The sequence below is a fragment of the Vitis riparia genome, chromosome 18 (genome assembly GCF_004353265.1).
Source record: "Vitis riparia cultivar Riparia Gloire de Montpellier isolate 1030 chromosome 18, EGFV_Vit.rip_1.0, whole genome shotgun sequence".
In the NCBI taxonomy this organism is placed as follows: Eukaryota; Viridiplantae; Streptophyta; class Magnoliopsida; order Vitales; family Vitaceae; genus Vitis; species Vitis riparia.
Window position 1 is genome coordinate 26,490,610 of NC_048448.1, and position 21,860 is coordinate 26,512,469.

The 21,860-nt window shown below is 33.6% G+C and overlaps 1 protein-coding gene across 8 annotated transcripts; it reads left to right on the plus strand.

Annotated features, from left to right (window-relative positions):
* The first annotated feature begins 438 nt into the window (after positions 1-438).
* LOC117907109 (disease resistance protein RPV1-like) lies at positions 439-18,793 on the plus strand. 8 transcript variants are annotated; one of them, XM_034820493.1, is made up of 16 exons: positions 439-1,135; positions 1,720-2,803; positions 2,912-3,229; positions 3,333-6,836; positions 6,981-7,616; positions 9,356-9,492; positions 9,596-9,689; positions 12,128-12,245; positions 13,039-13,223; positions 14,612-14,780; positions 14,872-15,081; positions 15,827-15,968; positions 16,142-16,264; positions 17,881-18,093; positions 18,184-18,269; positions 18,387-18,793. In XM_034820493.1, the coding sequence occupies exons 1-6, from the start codon at positions 624-626 to the stop codon at positions 9,383-9,385; spliced, it is 6,084 nt and encodes a 2,027-aa protein (XP_034676384.1). In that variant the 5' UTR covers positions 439-623; the 3' UTR covers positions 9,386-9,492; positions 9,596-9,689; positions 12,128-12,245; positions 13,039-13,223; positions 14,612-14,780; positions 14,872-15,081; positions 15,827-15,968; positions 16,142-16,264; positions 17,881-18,093; positions 18,184-18,269; positions 18,387-18,793. The 8 variants fall into 8 exon arrangements, 7 of the variants coding, with proteins under 7 accessions (XP_034676384.1, XP_034676385.1, XP_034676381.1 ...); XM_034820494.1 differs by having other exon boundaries at positions 14,612-14,799; positions 18,184-18,793; XM_034820490.1 differs by having other exon boundaries at positions 18,184-18,793.
* Positions 18,794-21,860: the final 3,067 nt, after the last annotated feature.

A 21,860-nucleotide genomic window follows, 5' to 3' on the forward strand; every position in this document is an offset into this window, starting at 1 on the left:
AAAAATAAGAGAAAAATATAAATGAGAGGGTAATATAAATTTTAAATAAAAAATGAAAATTAAACTAAAAGATAAATACAAAAAGATAAAAAATATTTGGATGAAAAATCCCAAAAATTTTATCATTGTTTATAATAAGAGCAAAAAATTCAATATCTTTAAAAATAAAAAATAAAAAAACATTATTGCTTTTTATTTGACATAAAATAGAAATATGGATTGGAAGAAAAAAAAAGTTAGAAATGAGTAATATTTAATATCTAATTAAAAAGAAAAAAAAATATAAAAAAGTTAAAGGTATTTTAAGAATTTCTTAATTTTCATAATTTGTTTGAGTCTCGAGTTAAATACACATTATATATGTACTAAATGTTAATTTTTGGCCCGGGCCAAAACAGAATTCTCCCGTAGTTTTATACCTCGTTGACTCTCAATGCTGCCCTTCTTCCCTAAAATTTCAGGCGACCTTCCATTTTCTCCTTCCCTCTGTTCACCTCCCTAAACTTTTCTCAAGAAATAGCTTAAACCCTGCCTCCCCAGCCTCCTAGCCTGAAGAGAAATCAAGCTTCAAAATCTCTCGTATTTTTGACACAAAAAGGAGGGAAAGAAAAAAAAAAACAACCATGACTTCCACAAACACCCAACCTTCTTCTTCTTCTTCTAAATCCACCCATCAATTCAGTACTTATGAAGTCTTCTTGAGTTTCAGAGGAGAAGATACCCGCTATGGTTTCATAGATCATCTTTATGAGGCGTTGATTTCCCATGGAATTTGCACCTTTAGGGATGATGTTGAACTTGAGAGAGGAGGCGTAATTGCGTCTGAGCTCCTGCATGCTATTGAAGAATCAAATATTTTTGTTATCATTTTTTCGGAGAACTATGCTGCCTCTAGGTGGTGTCTAGATGAACTCGTGAAGATCAATGAGTGCAAGGTAACAAAGCAGCGACTAATTCTGCCGATTTTCTACCATGTGGATCCATCAGAAGTGCGAAAACAAACAGGGAGTTATGGAGAAGCATTAGCAGATCACGGAGAAGAAGCAAACCAAGAGAAGAAAGAAAAGATACAAAAGTGGAGAGCTGCCTTGACAGAAGCAGCCAATCTAGCTGGATATGTTTTGCAGAAATATGGGTAACTATAACTTCTTTTTATCTTTAATTTTGAAATTTTCTCCTTCAATCAATGTATAATAGATCTCATTTTAACTTAAAGTTTAGATAAAACTTACTATTATTAAGTATTAAATTATTTTTTTTATAAATAATTAACAGATATTTAAAGATTAATAATTAAAAAAAAGTTTAATGTATTTTACGAATATCCAAAATACCAGAATTTATTATATTATTATTTTATATAATTAAGATAAGATAATTGAAAATTAATGACATGAAAAAAAAAAACACTAACTTAGCATATTTTAAAGTATACTAAAATACCAAAATGAATTAGAATAGAAAAGAGTTTATAATAATGAATCATGTAATTGGTTAGAGAATTAGTAATGGGGTACAATTAAAGTTCCTAATTAAGTTTGGTTGCTAAAAAATTTTAAAAATTAATTTTTAGATTAAGTTTCATTGGTTACACATCGATTTTTATTTGGTGCATTTTTTTAATCATATTGGATAATACTAAGTATTACTGATTCACTCCACCGTTTATTATTTTTTGGAACTTATTTTAACTCACCACATATACTTTTTAATTGGCAGATATGAGGCAAGACTTATTAAGGAAATTACTTATGACATCCTCACAAAATTGAATCGTAAGCTCTTATATGTTGGCGAGAATATAGTTGGAATGGATTTTCGTTTGGAGCAATTGAAATCATTTATAAACATTGAATCAAATGATGTTCGCATGGTTGGAATTTATGGACTTGGTGGAATTGGTAAGACCACAATCTCCAAAGTTATTTATAATAATATCTCACATCAATTTGAGAGTAGTATCTTTCTTGAAAATGTTAGAGAAAGATCCAACGACCACTCAAGTTTGCTTCAATTACAGAAAGAACTTCTTAATGGTGTTGTAAAGGAAAAAATTCCAGACATAAGTAATGTTCATGAGGGGGTTAATGTGATAAGAAACAGGTTTGGCTCAAAAAAGGTTCTTGTAATTCTTGATGATGTGGATAAATTGGAGCAATTGAAATTTTTAGCTGGAAAGCATGACTGGTTTGGTGTTGGAAGTCGAATAATCATAACATCTAGAAATCAGCATTGGCTAATTGCTCATGGAGTAGATGCATCATATGAAGTTGAGGCGCTAAACTACAAGGAATCCATTCAACTTTTTTGTCGACATGCCTTTAAGCAAACTGTTCCTAAAAATAATTATGTAGACCTCTCGGATCATGTGGTAGATTATGTGAAAGGCCTACCATTAGCTCTTGAAGTTTTGGGTTCTTTTCTTTTTAGTAAAAGTGTATTTGAGTGGGAAAGTACACTACAAAAATTGAAAAGAAAACCCAACATGGAAGTCCAAAATGTGCTTAGGATAAGCTTTGATGGACTAGATGAGATAGAGCAAGAAATATTCCTTGATGTTGCATGCTTCTTCAAAGGATGGAATAAAAATGATGTAGTAAGACTAGTAGAGCATGCACTGATTGGAATAAGAGTTCTTAGTGACAAATGTCTCATAACCCTTTTTGGTAACACCATAAGTATGCATGATTTGGTACAAGAAATGGGTAGAGAAATTGTTCGCCATGAACATCCTAAAGAGCCTGGAAAATGGAGCAGACTATGGGACCCTGAGGATATTTGCCGTATATTGAGAAAAAAAACGGTATGAACTAAATGCATAAACTTACTTGATATATATATATTATTATAATTTTGCTAAGGTTCTATATATTTTATTCTTTACTTATCTTCATGAACTCTTATGTTTTAGGGTACGGAAGCAATTGAAGGGATATTTCTAGACATGTCTAGATCAAGAGAAATCTCATTCACTACCGAAGCTTTCAAAAGGATGGAGAGACTTAGATTGCTCAAAGTTTACTGGAGTTGTGATTTTGTTCATTATATGGGAAAAGAGTATCAAAAGCCTATCCTTCCTAAAGACTTTGAATTTCCTTCACATGATTTAAGATATCTTCATTGGGAAGGATACTCTTTGAAATCCTTGCCTGCAAATTTTGATGGACAGAACCTCATTGAACTCAACTTGAAGCAGAGCAGTATAGAACAACTTTGGCAAGGGAAAAAGGTAGTATTGATATTTTGTTATATTGTGTGTTCCCTTAGATTAATTTTTGAAGTTCATGAAAATTTATTTACTAATATAAACTAATTAATTTCTTCTGTTACAGGATCTTGAAGAGTTAAAGATCTTGAATTTATCAAAATCTCATCAGCTCAATAAAATACCACACTTCTTAAATATGTTAAATCTGGAGCAACTAAATCTTGAACTTTGCGGAAGTGTAGACAAGGTTGACTCATCGATTGGTTTCCTAAAGAAGCTTACTTTCTTGAATTTAAGGGGGTGCGCAATGATTAGGAGCTTGCCAAGTACCATTAAGTTCTTGGCCTCTCTTGAAAGGCTTTATTTAGATGGTACTGCTATTCAAGACTTACCCTTCGCAATACATCATCTCACCCTACTCCGTTTGCTATCTACTAGAGATTGCAAGAATTTGAGAAGTCTTCCGAGGAGCATTTGTAAATTGAAATCTCTTGAATATATTTATCTTAGTGGATGTTCAAACCTAGAGATTTTTCCAGAAATCATGGAGGATATGGAATGCTTAAAGGAGCTTGATTTAAGTGGTACTCATATACAAGAGCTTCCATCATCAATTGAATATGTAATTCATCTCACTTCTTTAAGGTTGAGGGATTGCAAAAAATTGAGGAGTCTTACGAGCAGCATTTGTAGGTTGAAATCTCTTGAAGAACTTGATCTCTATGGTTGTTCAAACTTGGAGACTTTTCCCGAAATCATGGAGGATATGGAATGCTTAAAGAAGCTTGATTTAAGTGGCACATGTATAAAAGAGATTCCATCATCAGTTGAATATATAAGTCATCTCACCTTTTTGAGGTTGGCAGAGTGCAAAAACTTGACGAGTCTTCCGAGCAGCATTTGTAGGTTAAAATACCTTAAAGACCTTAATCTTTTTGGTTGTTCAAACTTCAAGGCTTTTCCGGAAATCATGGAGGATATGAAATGCTTAAAGATGATTGATTTAAGTGGAACGGGTATAAAAGGGCTCCCATCATCAATTGAATGTCTAAATCATCTCACTTCTTTGAGGCTTGTGAGGTGTAAAAATTTGAGAAGTCTTCCGAACAACATTTGTAGGTTGAAATCCCTTAAAGAACTTCATCTTTATGGTTGTTCAAACTTGGAGGCTTTTCCGGAAATCATGGAGAATATGGAATGCTTAAATATGCTTGATTTAAGTGGAACAGGTATAAAAGAGCTTCCATCATCAATTAGATATCTCAATCATCTCAATTCTTTGAGGTTGGTGGAGTGTGAAAACTTTAGGAGTCTTCCGGGCAACGTTTATAGGTTGAAATACCTTAAAGACCTTGATCTCTATGGTTGTTCAAACTTAGAGACTTTTCCGGAAATCATGGAGAATATGGAATTCTTAAAGGAGCTTGATTTCAGTGAAACGGGCATAAAAGATCTTCCATCATCAATTGGATATCTAAATAATCTCACTTTTTTACGGTTGGTGGAGTGCAAAAACTTGAGGAGTCTTCCAACCAGCATTTGTAGGTTGAAATCCCTTATATTTATCTTTTTAAATGGTTGTTCAAACTTGGAGACTTTTCCGGAAATCATGGAGGATATGGAATGCTTAAAAATGCTTGATTTAAGTGGAACGGGTGTAAAAGAGCTTCCATCATCAATTGAATATCTAAGTCATCTCACTGATTTGAGGTTGGTGGAGTGCAAAAACTTGAGAAGTCTTCCGAGCAGCATTTGTAGGTTGAAATCCCTTGAAGAACTTAATCTCTGTGGTTGTTCAAATTTGGAGACTTTTCCAGAAATCATGGAGGACATGGAATGCTTAATGAAGCTTGATTTGAGCGGAACGTGTATAAAAGAGCTTCCATCATCAATTGAATATATAAATCATTTAACTTCTTTGAGGATGGTGGAGTGCGAAAACTTAAGGAGTCTTCCGAGCAGCATTTGTAGGTTGAAATCCCTTGAAGAACTTAATCTGTGTGGTTGTTCAAAGTTGGAGACTTTTCCAGAAATCATGGAGGACATGGAATGCTTAATGGAGCTTGATTTGAGTGGAACGTGTATAAAAGAGCTTCCATCGTCAATTGAATATATAAATCATCTAACTTCTTTGAGGATGGTGGAGTGCGAAAACTTGAGGAGTCTTCCGAGCAGCATTTGTAGGTTGAAATCCCTTGAAGAACTTAATCTGTGTGGTTGTTCAAACTTGGAGACTTTTCCGGAAATCATGGAGGACATGGAATGCTTAATGGAGCTTGATTTGAGTGGAACGTGTATAAAAGAGCTTCCATCGTCAATTGAATATATAAATTATCTAACTTCTTTGAGGATGGTGGAGTGCAAAAACTTGAGGAGTCTTCCGAGCAGCATATGTAGGTTGAAATCCCTTAAAGAACTTAATCTTTGTGGTTGTTCAAATTTGGAGAGTTTTCCGGAAATCATGGAGGACATGGAATGCTTAATGGAGCTTGATTTAAGTGGAACATGCATAAAAGAGCTTCCATCATCAATTGAATATATAAATCATCTCACTTCTCTGAGGTTGGTTGAGTGCAGAAAATTGAGGAGTCTGACGAGCAACATTTGTAGGTTGAAATCCCTTAAATATCTATTTCTAAGAGGTTGTTCAAACTTGGAGACTTTTCCGGAAATCATGGAGGATATGGAATGCTTAGTGGAGCTTGATTTAAAAGGAACATGTATAAAAGAGCTTCCGTTGTCATTTGAATATCTAAATCATCTCACATATTTGTCGTTACAGTATTGTCAAAATTTGAGGAGTCTTTCAAGCAGCATTTGTAGGTTGAAATCCCTTGAATACGTCAATCTCTATGGTTGTTCAAACTTGGAAAATTTTCCGGAAATCATGGAGGGTATGGAGTGCTTAAAGAATCTTGATTTAAGTGGAACAGGTATAAATGGACTTCCATCATCAATTGAATATCTAAATCATCTCACTTCTATGAGGTTGGTAGAGTGCGAAACCTTAAGAAGTCTTCCGAGCAGCATTTGTAGGTTGAAATCCCTTGAATACCTCAATCTCTATGGTTGTTCAAACTTGGAGATTTTTCCGGAAATCATGGAGGATATGGAATGCTTAAAGAATCTTGATTTAAGTGGAACGGGCATAAAAGAGCTTTCATCATCAATTGGATATTTAAATCATCTTACTTCTTTGCGTTTGAAGCAGTGCAAAAACTTGAGGAGTCTTCCAAGCAACATTTGTAGGTTGAAATCACTTACAAAGCTCTGTCTCAGTGGCTGTCCAAACATAGTCACAGAGGACATGGAAAATTTAAGAAATCTTGGTTTATCAGAAACTCAGAATCTGATGGATGGAGTAACTCCAAACGATTTATGGTGCCTATCCTCACTGGTAGAATTAGATCTAAGCAAAAACAATATTCGTCACATACCTGCTGCTATTACCCAACTTCGTAGTCTGGAACACCTTAATATCAGTCACTGCAAGATGCTTGAAGAAATTCCAGAGCTTCCATCAAGTGTAAGAGAAATAGATGCTCATGGTTGCACAAGCCTGGGAACTTTATCAGATGCATCAAGTCTTCTCTGGTCTTCTCTCCTCAAATGGTTCAAGAAAGTTGAGGTACAATTTTGGTTTAAACTTTTTATTTATTTATTTTTTATCACAAAATACTTGTGAAATAATTGATATTTATTTCTATTTCCCTTTTTTTTTTTTGCAATTAATAGTTCTAATTTAGTTTACATGTTACTTTTAACTGTGCAGCCTCCTTTGGAATGGGGAAGTATTAATCTTGACAGCAATGGAATTCCAGGGTGGGTATTGCATCAGGAAATGGGAAGCAAAATAAGAATAGAGCTTCCTATGAATTGGTATCAAGATGACCACTTCTTGGGATTTGGATTTTTCTGTCTTTATCAACCAGACATGGATTTAAATTCATCTTTGAAATTTGATGAAGAAGCATATGATTACATGGGTGCTCCCTGGTGTGAATGCTACTGGATTCATGGTAGTGAATCAGAGGAAGTGTGGGTGGTGTACTATCCTAAGATTTCTATTGGGGACCAGTTCCACTCCAATCAATATATGCACCTTCAGGCTTCATTTGATATTTCTATTCTTGGTTGTTCCAAGAATATCAAAAGTTGCGGGATCCATCTTATATACTCTCAAGATCTTCAGCACAATCACATCTCGTTGGATGATGAACACAACCATATGCCCATGTCCTTGAATCTTCTTGAGAATTCTGGTGACAATAGATCAACAGCAAAACATGAAAAATTGAGAGAAGTCATCACCAACTACATCTCAATCACCAACAGATCAACAGATCAACAGATCAACAACAACAAAACCTATCTCAAACCTGTCTCAACTTATAAACTCAATCACCAGGTACATTAGCAAAACATTTTTTATTTTTTATATTCAACTACCTCTGTCTTCAGGTTGCTCATTTAAGCTATCATGAAAATTTATTAGTAAGTCATCTTCCTTGGTCGTCTCAGTTACTTCATGATTTGGAGCATGTCATTGTCATATTATAACATGTTCTTTTTTATAAAAAAAAAAAAAGAAGTTGCAAGGAGTCAATGAAAGAGGGAAAATTTTGTTGAGGCAGGTGATTGAGTAGTAAGTTAATTTAAGAAAAATAAAAGAGATATAAATCATATGAGTTTCTTAATTTATTCAAAAGTAGAATGTTACTTATGCTATTTAAATAATTTTTCTTTTGTTTGAATCTCCATATAAATCCTCTACTAATTATAAAATTAAAAGAAACATAACTAAGATGTAAAATCTAAAATTCACTTGAAAAAAAAAAAAGAATTATTTATCATAGCAAAACTTTGTTTTCCTTTTTTTCATATCATACAAAGCCCTAATAGATTGAGAATAAACAAAAAATTTCCAATCAACTTGATATAAATTCTTTGAAAACAGATTCTACCATTAAAAAATAAGATTAAAACAATAAATTTTTTTTTGATAGATAAAAAAGATGTATATATAGAAAAGAGGAGGAAGCACCAAAAGCAGTGCCCTCAGAGTATACAGGGAGAAGATTAAAACAATATAATTATTCGTAGAACAGATAGGATAAGAGAATTAAAAAAAAAAAAAAAAAAACACATACAAATTGTAGACAAAGAAATAAAAGTAATTAAAAAAAATGAAGTTGTTACTCAACATATGTTGTAATGCAATCCAAATCTCGTAACATTTTATTATTTCTTAAAGGAATTGAATACTAACATTCTTCCTCCAAATCCTTTCAGTCTTCCCTCTATGAATTCCTTCCATTCCAAACATTAGACATCAGGATTTTAAATGAGTTTTTCTATTTATTTTCTATCTAAATTCCTCCATTTCAAATACATTTGTAACCAATAGTGGAGTTAGAAAATAAGTTGAGATGGGCAAGAATAATAATTTAACAAAAATCAACTACATAGCTTTGTGGTAGCCTGAGGTTTCCTGGTAAAACCTGATCAATGAAGATTTTTTTTTTTTTTCCAAATTTCAGGAGGGCATTTGCCCAGGTGGCTCCCCCCTTGTTTGTAATAGATAAAGGTTATCTTAGTAATTCTAAAGCTTTAAGGAGTTCTAAATCTTAAATCTTGGAATTAGATTCACTCTTATTCCTTTTTGTTTTTTCTTCTTACTAAGTTTTAAAATTTATATTTAGAATGAGTTGTCAAGCAAAAAAACAAATTCAACTTAGACATCTGCTGCTATTTCATCTAAATTTTGTATTAGAAGTTAACAATAATCTTTATATGTGTCATATATTTCTTCGTTGCATTATAAACTCAAATAAATTATACATCATATAATTATAAAATGATAAAAAAAAAAATGCAAAATGAAAAAAACTTTTATGACCTAAATAAGTAATGATTGCTTTTTTTTAAATCATTAACAAGAATGATGATTAATGGTAAAATGAATTGTCCATATAATATAAATAGTTTGATCGTTGAGATGCATATTCAATTATAATGCAATTCTTTTGTAAATATTATGTTTTTAAATGACTGTTTCACACTTCTCTTTCATACAACTCTAGTTACTCTCCACATTGATTCAAGGACTCTCCCTATACTGACTCTCTCTCTGGTTTCTCCTTCTAGAATTTTCTAGAACTTTCCTTCCAATCTTGAATTTGAAGAAGAATTCGAGCCACATGTCTCTCATTTTCTTCAAATTCCTCAAAGGAATTAAAGAGAAGTGTGTATAATGGATGAGCATTTGCAGTCTCAAAGCAGTGGTACATTTTTCTTTGTTTAGCTTTTATCTTTATAAGTTACAACTTCATTTGGTGAGTGATTCGGATTTCTTTTGTGGTATATATTTTCTTTTTAATGGTGTAGATGTTAGGGATGAAGCAGCAGCGAATTGAAGTCCTTATCAAAGAGCAGATGCTTGTTAGCACAATTCACATACTCGAACATGATTTCATCTCAGGTTGTTTGTCTTTATCTATATGTTAAGGTTGTGAATCTGATTTGGAAAATAGTGATAGTAGAATTTTGAAGTATTTGACCATCTTCATCCATTTGATGAATTATGTTTGTCCTTTGAATTATGTAATTTTGATTTTGGAAGATAGTAAGTTTTGAATCATCACGAGTTCTTTTTTCTTTCCTTTTTATTTCTTCTTGAATAGTAAGAAATCGGTAGAATGTTGTTCTTGACCTATAGATGCAAAAAGTTTACTTCAATGACCTGTTAATGTGGGGCATCCTCAACATCAACATATGTGTTGGCATCATTGCAAAGGAAAAATCGATGTGAGAGTACAAGTGTGTTTGGTAGTGATTTTAAAAAGTGCTTCCAACCTTTCTAGTACTTGAAAAATTTTATCTTTCAAGTAATAAAAAAATTAGAAACGCTTCCTAAAATTACTACCAAACACATTATACAAGTGTTTATATCCAGCGTTGTACAATGTCTTAATAGTAGAATTAGATTGTAACTAAAGGGTATCAAGTAGATAATGTTAATTTGATTGAAAAAATGTGTTAAGTTGATAAAATTGCAAACTTAGATGTGTTAGCATATAGATTGAAGCAAATTCATTAAGAAAAAGTTAGTTTGTCTACTAAACTCATTGAGAATGATGGATTCAAATGCAAATAAAATAATTGAAATGGACCGGTATTATATTTAATGCAACATCACTTACTATAACGGAGTTGCATAGACCACAGCTGGAATCTCACAAGAATAAGAGGTTTGATTATGAATTTTACTTTAAAAATTCTGATTTTTTTTTTCTATAATATTCATTATTTATGTTAAATTAAGGGTCTTTTTGCTGGTTCGAGTAGGATTGGATCATACTCATAAACTTAGCATAGATGCCATAGTGGTAGTGCATTGGTATCTTCTTACTTATTCTAACTTTTTCTTTTTATTGAAAAATGAAAATTCATTTGTGTAATGGACTCTATAACTAGCTAAGGGGGATAAAGTCAAGAGAACTAAAATAAAGTTTATTGAACTTTTCCTCTATATATATATATATATAACCTGTGTGGGTTCTCTTGCTAATATGGTCTTACACTACAAGAAAACAAAGGTATAGTCACAGATTTTTGGTAGGGGCCAGAAAAATCCTCCACTAAAATCAGATATAGTTGAGGTCATTAGGTTTCCGTGAAGGAAAATTTAGTGCAAAGGTTTATGGGTGTCATATTGCAGTCGCAAAAATAAACTAGTTATGGGCGTGGTTGTTTGGTGAGTTGCAGCCATAGGTACATTTTAGTAGTGGTGGACACGGTTCCCTGACTGCCAGGCCCACTTCTATTCGCGGACACTGGGCCCTTATTTAAGGTCCATTTTGTCACAAGCATTTTCCTTCCTTTTCAGAAACACTCCCTCCACGAACTAGCCAAAACCACTACTCCCTCGCACCACCATTGCTCCCATCACTCCGTGACTTATCTTCAAACAAAAATCTAGTGTTATTTCTCTAAAGAACATGTACTTTCTCCTGGTTAAACTTTTCATTAACTTTCCAGATAAGTTTCTTTTTCTGAAATTTTTTGTTTTATTATTTTCTTTCAAATTTGTTAGAGAATTTGTTGACTGGATGCCTTAGGGATTTTCTCACTAATCTATCCCTACAAAATGTTTGAGAAATTATATTTAGATGGGGAATTCTAGAAATTATTTTCCCTAGATTTTAACGGTAAGAATTGTTTGTGTTACTTTTATGTACAAATGGCATCAAAGATTTGAGCTGAAGAAAGAAGTGCAAAGAATTGGGTTATAAGATGTTTGGGTTGGGTATTGGTTTAGTGGAGGCGATTTAGATTGATTTTCTGTTTGGTTTATGAGAAAACTTAAGAAATTGAGGGAAATACGTTTTAGAATGTTTGATTTTTCAGATTCCATTTTCTAGACATGTTGAAGGAAACTGAACAATTTTTTTTGGACTGGTTCTGAAATGGATGCGGTTTCTGAGTTTTAATCCTTTGCCTTGCAATGAGCTTGGGCATCTTAAATTAAAGGTGAACAATATTAAGTTTCCGATGTACTTATCAAAAAAAGTTTCCAATGTAGTTTCTACTCTCTGTATTTCTTCAATTTGCCAATTGAAACTCTTATAGATGTTTAGTTTTGTTTCATCTAGGGTTATGCTGATGAGGCAATGATTTTGGTTTAGGAAATTGATTCTGACCTGTTAACAAGTTCAAAAGCTCTGTTTATAAACTTTGGACTTTATTGCCTCAATTTTTATACGTATAGTGCATGTGTTTCTTTTCATTGATTGAAAAATAAATCAAGCAAAGAAAAAATAGGGAGTGACAAGTTGTGTGGGTTATTGTTTTTCCATCATTGAGTCACCCACAAACAAGTGTTGCTAATGATTTTTTTCCCTTCAATGGTTTTGCTAGAGCGATGGGAAGACAGAATATCTGGCCATATCAGCTATATCTTTTATGCCATCTCACTGATTCAAAGTTCTGGTGCCGGACAAGAATGCTGGAACTTTAATTATCAGGAAAGAATAAGGTGATGACCCAAATTTGATTAAATTTGTTTTGCTGTCTTATCACTGCCGGTATATAGTATAAGCTTTATCTTCACTCTTTTTTTTCATAAAAATTCTGTATATAATTTTTTTTGGAACCATGGAGCACAAGTGGCCATGTTTTAGACGTTTTTGCTTTCAAATTTTGCCTTTGTCTTCTGACAGTTTCTTACATTCTTGTTGGGGATCCCTTCAACTAGAATTGCTATCTGAACACCTCAATACACAGACAGATTACTGTGCTAGTCCCCGTTGAAAAGTTGCTCCTTTTGATTTGTCAGCTGCAACAAGCTTTCACCACCATGTCATTATCCAAAAGCAGATTTTATGGTTTCAGGTCACAATGTATGACCTGAATAGGACATGACAGCCCCCCATGGGGATACATGCTCCAAGCCATGGGCAATATCTGTTGCTATTTCCATTCTTTCGGTCAATTTTAATACTGATGTTGTTCCAAGTTTATGTTTCAATGCTGCCTTCTTTAGCTCTGCATCCTTGTTTGCCTTGTTACCTCTAGGAAAGTTAGTTACATATCTATTAATTATCATTTTTATCTGATTTCATGGTGTACTGATCTTTGGTTATCTGTTGCCAAGTTATTTTTCTAAATGCTCCAAGTTTGATTTTTGTTCTCTTTCTTAAGTAATGTTACACATTCTCTCTTACATTCTATTCTCTTCTCTGATGGAAGCCAACAGAAGAATGCTGATTAGCTTTTGAATGATCTCATAGGTGTTTTAACAGTGCATTTTGAATTGTGGACATTAACAGATTGTTAAAGAAGACAAAGAACCAATAGAATTCTTTGCATTGTTGCGTCCATTGTAGCACTACCACAGTTAAGGAGATTCTGAAATCCAATAGCTTGCATCATTTTCCCATTTCTTCAAGTGGTGTAATTTGCACTAGAACTTGGTCAGGCATCAAAAGGAACTTCCCTTGAAAAAATCTGTGAGGTATGCTTTACTTGCCCAAATGAATACAACTCTAGTAGCTAGAACATACAGTTGTCTTACTTCTAGGTGTTGTAAAAGGGATTATTCTCTCTGCCTCTTTTTTCTTTTCTTTATATTTTTTGGGTGGTTATTTTGGTGGAGATATTTTGTGGCTAGACCTTTGAGTCCTATTTTTCCACCGCAGCTTGGTTATTTAGCCCAAATTGTCTGTGTGATGATTCTCACCCTTTGATATAAACATTATACATAATGTTTCATATATTTTTACTTACATTGACTCGAGTAAAAGGATCTTTTACTGGGCAAGCAGATTACTGCTTAGTAGGCAAGGGCTGAAACAATCCCTGCACCTATCTCTGGTTTCTAAAATTGAACTCACCAACTCTACATCTTCAAAAGAAAATGTACTTCTGTCATTTAATTTTAGGACTAAATTTTGTAAGCTATCTGTACTCATTAAAATAAAATGCAGAGACAAGCTATATCAGGTTTTTGAAAAAGGATTGGTGGTTTTTTAATTTAGATGAGCAAGAATGTACCTTGTACAACTTAACTAGTTGCCATCTTGTTGTATGCCTCAATTTCCGTTTTTATCAAAGAGTTTCACACCTAGGATGAGTAGGTCTGAGTTTGTTTTGAAAGTCATGGTCTATTATGATGATAACTATGCTGGCTGCGATGCCTAATTTAAACTTATTTAATTTTGTGCTAAATTGGGTCCTACTTAATCAATTTATAGTTCCATACAATTTTCCTAACAGTTTAGCTGCTTTAGGGAACTTATTTCGTGCTAAATTGGCATGGTACCTTGGTTTGTAGAAGTTGATCATGTTGACTTCTTAAGACCTGTGAGTAACTCACCTGCTTCTTCCTTTCTTTTTCAACTAATTTGATTTTAGATGGATTCACTTGCAATGGAAATTCTATAACAATGGGAGAATAAATTTAAAAAACAAAAACCAGTTCTTCAACTACCTTTTCTCCATAACCAACACCTTCATCCTTCATTCATCCCAAGCCATTAGCATCATATGCAAGTGAAATACTCCTGTTTTTCCTGTTGACTGTTTTATTTTATTTGTAACCTTTTGAAGATTAAATTATGTGATTTGTCATTCAAAATCCATAGTGATTCGTAATGAAACAGTAGACAGAAGATTCATAGTGCTAGCATAGCTAAATACCAGTGTCAGTACAAAATAATTTCTGAATTATTATGTGCTGTGTTTCCTTCACCCCATCATAAATTTTACCTGATTCAAAATAAGTTGCACTAATATTTTTTAGGCTGTATGCAATGGGCACCAATTGGTCATGAGACATGGGGTATTCCCCTTTTTCTTGTAACCATCTCTTGTTAAATTTCAAGTATGCTTTTGGTGGCACAGGTTGATGTTGGAGACTTTCTGTGTTTCAAATCCTGTGTTCTTTTCACTCAACTTGAGAACCCCGAACAGCCTCTAATCAACATTGAAGTTGTTGCTCATGTTACAAGGCCAGAGCTCAGGTCTAATGTTGAAGATTAGCACTTTCAAAGCAGGAAAGTGGCCACACTTGGTTAGCACTTTCAAATAAGGTTGAATATTACAGTTTTATGTTGGTTTAATGTTCACATATTCCCTATTTCTTTATCTTAATGCCTGTGCAGGTGTCCAATAGATTCTACTTCTCTTTCACTATCCACCCAGAGTCTTAAGGCCACGAAGAATGGATTTAGACTTCGGAATGTGGTTCCAGCAAATGAAGAGGAAGCATGCCGCATTCTGGAGCACATGGATGCTGAGAGTTGGTTGTGAGAAAAAGGTGAAACAGGACAGTAGACAGTGAAGAGGATGTCTCGTTGCAGAAAGTCAAAAGAGTAATAAAATTAATGTTACTTTTCTAATATTATATCATGGGTTTCTGCTCTGTAAGCCTGAATACAAAGTCATGCAGATTTAATAACACAATTTAGAGTACCATTAGAAAGTATTAGAATTCATAGTTATCCAGCTCTAGTTCCCCATTCTGTTCTAGGGCTTCAGAAAGAGATTTGCTTATGTCAGAAGGTATATAGAATGCTTGGAGGATCATGGCCACCAAATTATTCTTTGTTTGAGAATAAAGACGAGATCATTTAATACCAGTTGTTGCCTCCTGTTTTTGACTTGCGGCCTCTTGTGAGGTTCCCTGTAGGCTTTATTTGGTTTAACCTCTCAAAATGTGCCTATTTGATCATGGGTTTCCTTGTGTGAACTTGAAATTCTCCACAGTGGTTGCTTCTGATGGAATTAAGGTCTCATCCTAACTTGGATTGCTTTTGTGGTGGTAGCACCGCCGTTACTGTACTGCTTCTTCCACTTTTTTTTTTTCTTCTTTTCATTTCTTCTTTTTGATATTTTTATAGCTGGATATTACTTTGAATCATGGAAAAGTTTCAAAATTGTAAGAAAATTTAATTTTATTATTTTTAGGAAAATGTTGTCAGGCAAGCCCTAGATCCTTTAATTAGTTTGTCATAACATAAGCCTTGATGAATCTATTGGTGGTTCAGTGTTTCGATGTGGAAGAAATCCACATATATTCTTCTTCTTCCTCTTGATTATGTGATCTTATTTTTTTAGGTATCTTGATCGCCGCAGCTCATAATTGCTATGGATGCTGCATTTGGAATGGAATATTTGCACTTGGAATATTGTGCATTTTGATTTGAAATGTGACTAGTTGCTTGTGAACTTGAAAGATCCCCTGTGACCCATTTGCAAGGTAAGTATTTTGTTTCTAACATTTAGGAAAAAGACTTACACTGTCAAAAGGTTGGTTTATATCATGCTTGTTACTAATGTCATAGGTTCATTGTCAATTAACTTTTATCAAGGAGCCTAGAGGCTTCAAAGTCTAGCTGATGCCTAAAACATTGTAATTGCTGCTTTTCCCAGGTTGGTGACTTTGGCCAGTTGAAAATCTAGCAAAATACTTTGGTCTTTGGTGGTGTAAAGGGGACCTTACCAAGGATGGCACCAGAGCTGCTTAATGGTAGCAGCAATAAAGTTTCTGAAAAGGTAGGTGTGACCTTGACAATTTTCCTTCTCTGACATAGCAAAGAAGTTAATTACAGAAAGGAAGCTTACACCCAACTTGATGGGCAAGCTTCTATGTGAAACCTCCCTTTCTGGTAGAGAAAATTTTTGAATTGCTTTCTACTGTTTCTACTAATATATTGAGAATCCGAAAGCATTAAAAAGGAAAAAAAAAAAAAAAAATTATTAACAGTAGTTGGCTCTGAACATTCTATGGTGCAATCAAAGGTGTGGTTTTATTAAACTTTCTGAGTGTTCTTTTTTTGTTTGTGTACATCAATCTTGTTATTACAAAAATTTTCAATCTTGCATATTACAACACAGATAATAAATTAACACCATTTTAGGGCGAAGTCTAAAAGTGCTAAATGTTCGGTTACATATTTGCCGCGGGTCAAGAGATTACTGAATTTGAATGAAGGAGAAAGGAAGGAAGAAGCTACTTTTGATGAAAAAAAATGTACCTATAGGGAATAAAGTTCTGTTTATTAAAGTTGGATCTGGCCCGGAAATGGAAATATTCAGAAACCTTCCATCTGTCAAATCAGCAAAACCCTGAACGTCCATCTCATTCCTCCATCCAAAACCTCCAGCTGCCTAGTTCCTAGTTGTTCTTCATCAACAGATCCACTTCTCTAGTTCGCTTAGAGAAAAGAGGACATATTTGGGATGGTCATCGAACTTCCAAGGAAGGAAAGTACTGATGTCTAATTCTCACCTCTTCTACCTCTGAGATAGAAATAAGGAAAGATGGCAAACAAAGGAACAATTCCATCCAAACCGAGAAAAATAACCTCAATTGTGCTAAAGTAGTCAGGGAGTCTTAGTTAAACACAGTTTTCAGATAATCATATAGCTTGGTAAAGTAACAACCATATAGAGGAGTTATCCACACACTGCATGATTATCAGATTGAAGTTGAGGCACCACCACTTGACTAGAACCCCTCTGCCTTTTTTGGCATGTCAGGCTGAGTATTAACTTCACAATGATTCAGTTATTAATAGAATTTAATCATTCCTTTTAGATATAGATTACATGCCAAGATTCCATTCACATGTTTTTTCTACAGATTTGTTTCATGAATATTGAATAGAATGCTTCTGAATTATCCCTATTTCATGAATTTACAGAACTTTGTGAGTAGTGATTTTGGTGCTTGTCTGGTTGACCATATTTGATTGTGTTAGTAAGTCTAGGCTCTTCTTATTCATTTTATTTTTGAGAGAGATTTAATGTTATTGGTTTGTGGTTATCTCAATAAAGATTCATGTGGATACATGAATTTTTGTCTCGAAGTTCTGTACGACTATTTACTTAATTCTCTGTGGTCTGTTAAGCCCTGTAAGATGACACCACTTATGAATAAATCCAGAAAACAAAGTTGTGGTTTGTTTTAGAATTTTCCTAGTTAACTTGTTACTTGTCCTGCTCACATTGTTATATACTTTTGATAAGAATGTGTCTAAAGTTCGATGTTAAATTGTTTGGAATTTGTGATTTATACCAGAATCAAGACATCTTCAGAACATGTTTGCTCCTATGAATAAATTCAAGCAATGTATGTTTGACTCATTGGCACTCTTTTGTTGCTGCAGATTACATGCTCCACTCTAAGCCAGTTGCTTGATTCTGTTCTTGAACAGGAGGGTTTCCAGATTGGTTCAGTATGTGGAAAGAAAAAAAGGAAAGCAATAAAGCTTCATAAATCTGACCTATACAGTGATGTTATTCGCAAAGATGTTATTTTGCTACTAAAGAAATACATAGAGAAAACAACTCCTCCCATGACCATGCCAAGCAGCTCATAGGTGAGTTCTAAATAGATACTTGTTCCCTTATTATTATTTGTTTTTTCTTTTTAATTTTCCGATGTAGCAATTGACAAAGGCCACATGCAGCAGCAACTGCTTCCTCTGCCCCCAGGAGACCCTATTTTACAACAACAATCACACCAACCAACTACGACCGTGGTTACCCTTATCTGGTCAGCTTTTGCCTTCTCTTTTCCATCTCAGGGTTTATTTTTCTGTTTAAATCATATCAAAGATGATATATATTCACTGAGACATGGCCTAATTAATATTTGAGTTGGGTGGGGCAGAATATCCCCAGAGAATTTTGGAGATCAAATGATATCATAACTAAGGCAGCATAAGCTCTCAGAGATCCACTGAATAGGTGGTGGCCAGTGAAACTTAGATTACCAAGCGGGGGCATCGGTTAAGCTGGGGATGTGGTTGGCATGAGTACTATGAATCCAAGAAGCTCAAGGTAGGAGATCCTCTTCGTCTTTGAGCTCAATCCCACCTCACCAGAAACTCCAAATCCTGTTCTAGATGTTTGAACCCTTCCTCCACAGAAGAAGATACTACTTATATTTTGATGGTTGATTCTCCGTGATTTTTTGTTTTTGGTTATGAATGTTTTTGAATTTGGAAAAAATGTGGTGTTTGCTCGAGCAGATTCTCTGATCTACCTTATTAATCATTTCTTTGGCCGGTTTGTCTACTTGTGTAAATTCATTATTTTAGTTTTTTGCATTTAATTATTTAATATATAATTATTGCAATATTTATTTAAATATTTAATTATATATATATTAAACAAATAGAAATATATTAAACAATATATTAATTGGAAGCGAAAACCAAATAATAATAATAATAATAGTATACTTTTAATAATAATATATTAAACAAATCAGACGTGGGTGCACAATTAACATGGCTACTATTACATCCATTATTATGCTGTAGACCCACATCACCACCTATAGCAGTGGGCAAGGTCAGCTTGCAGTCACATGGAGGCTTATAATTGTGGCCAGCAGTATGTCGTCACAATTTGATCCTTACGGTTGCAGCAATGAGCTGCCGCAACCATACAAGTTTTAGTTGTAGAAAAATGTGGTTGCAAGCATATATTTAAGGTACAGTCACACAACCACACTCGGCCTCAGCTACATAATTTCTTTGCGTCAGCTATGGCCACGCCCTGTTGCGGCCTATGTTGCACGCCCTATAGCATATGGTTACAATTTAATTTGCTTTAAGTTGCGGGCCTTGGCTGTAGCTAAAGGTTTAATTTCTTGTAGTGTTATGTTATCTTTAAATGCCCAAGTCAAAAGAGTGAGGTAGAAAAGTAATATTTCACACTTTACAACGTATTAACCAACATTTTTTAAAAGTCATGACAAGCCAGTTAGATCTCTCATTATTTTAATGTTAATTGCAATCCAAAATTTCCTTTGGATCTTTTTCTTCCTCTGAAATTAAATGGTTAGTATGAAACTCCTTAAAATATTATATTGTTTAGAGTATTCCACTGAATAATATTCCTAGTTTATATATATATATATTTTTTTGTTTTGTTTGTTTGGTTTTTTTTTATTATTATTATAGATTTTGTTTAATTATTGTTTTGGAATTTTGATTTTGGTGGTTTGAAGATTGATAGGTATCATAACCCACTTATTATATTCTTTTATAGAACTATTACAAATTAGTACTTTTAATTTGAATTGAGTTTTATATCTATATGGAATTGCACAACTGGTCCTGAAGATTGATAGGCATTGTGCTTTGTAAGGATTGAAAAATCATTATTGTAAAACAAATGAAAATTGAAATTGCATAGCATTGTGCTTAGCAATGGCCATACACTACCTTTGTATTATTATTTGGTTCTTAAATCTGATAACTAAGTCTGAAATGTGTTAGATGTGCTAAATTTGTGATTCATCACTATGAGAAGTATCATACTCGTTTAGACATATAAAACTAGTTTAAACATATAAATGCTTCTTATATCAAATACTTAGAATTTGGCTTTTACATTATATACGAAATTTATATGCATCTAAACTTGAAGAATGAGAAAATATAATATAAAGAGGAAAACAAATCACTTGATCCCCAAGGCCAACAAAGCTGCACAAATATCCTCAGCTTCATAACCCTCCTCTATAAAGATAATGCTAGGGCAATCTTATGGGATCATGTCTTCCCTTTTGAAATTGTCTTCACTGCAAAGAATCTTCTTCCTACCATTCTTCACCAAACCTCTTAGAATTATGGCCTTGTGGAGTCCAACAAGTAGGTCTTCATAATTTGTATCCCATATTTTCTAAGCAAACACCACCATTTTCGAGAGTGTCAATTCTCCACCTAACTAAGAGATTTTTGCAAAAAACAGATTCAAAAGAGTTAGTAGTGTTTTTTGTGTGCCATATGTATAGGAAAGAGATCTTACCTAAGTCTTGGGCCCTTGACGCAAATAAGTTTACCACATTCAACCTTGATAGAATTTGCATATGGACAAGACTACAATAAAAACCTCTCATTCACATTCTTTTGGTGTAGGCCATCAATTCTCGAGTTTGTCATTCATTTGTTTAAATTCTTATTGTAAATATAGTACTAGAGCATCAACTAATTCATATTTGAAGTACTAGCCTCTACAAGTTTTTCACAAGGAGTGATTAGTAATAATCTTACCTTAGCTCCTGGTTTCACTTTATAAGAGTAGCACCTGCAACTATACACATTGCATACTTTGAAAGAGTTTCAGGTTCAGTTTGTAAAAGAATTAGTTCCTACATCTGATATTGTTTAACTATCTATACAAGAGCTTGTAACAAAACTTCAACTAAGTAACCACTTATGAGTTCGTGTAACAGTGTAACAAATGGTAGGTTTGAGAGGTTATTCTGGTGTTCTAGTGTAGATGAGTTAAGGTTTTGTTAACTGTTATCATCCCCCCATAAGCCTATTGGAATTTAAAGGTATGGAAACAAAATACTAACCTAAGACACAAACAAAGAACATAATGAATAAAAAGAAAAACTTATCGGTTGAGGCGTGACAAACACTCCTTGAAATAGATCCACCCTCCTCGAAGACAAACTTGGTGCACTTGGGTACCAGTGGTCTACCTCCAGGATTCAACAGCCAGATCTCGCATTGGGTGCACTCTGAAAACGAGATGTGTACAACTAGGGTTTTTGAATAAATTCTTCCAAATAGATGTATGAAAATACTCCCTAAAAAACTCTCTAAAAAAATTCTCTGAAAATTTGGTATTCAAGTATAGAGAGGGGTGACCTGCTTTTATAGGCCACTAACACAATCCCAAAAGGAATCTACTTGTAATTAGGAAATGACATAAAGTGGAAGGAGAATCTACTTATAAAAAGGAATGAGATTCCACTAGCACAATCCCAATAGGACTCTTCCCAAAAATATAACACTAATAGAATAAAATAAAAAATAATTTTCAATAGGACACTTCCAAAAAATATAAGATTAATAGAATAAAATAAAATAAAATAAAAGTAATTTCCAAAAATAAAAATAGAAATTATTTACACTCTTCCTACAATCCCCCCACAAAGTGTAAACATAATTTTATTTTTATTTTTATTTTTATTTTTTTGAGGAAAAAAGAATCCAATGCATCAGTACTGGTACCCAAAGCTATGAACCAATCTTAGGACAAATAAGTATTGAATCACAAAATATGGTGAAAATAAATTTCTATGAACCAGTGTTTCTTATGTAACTTAAGGGACTTTTAT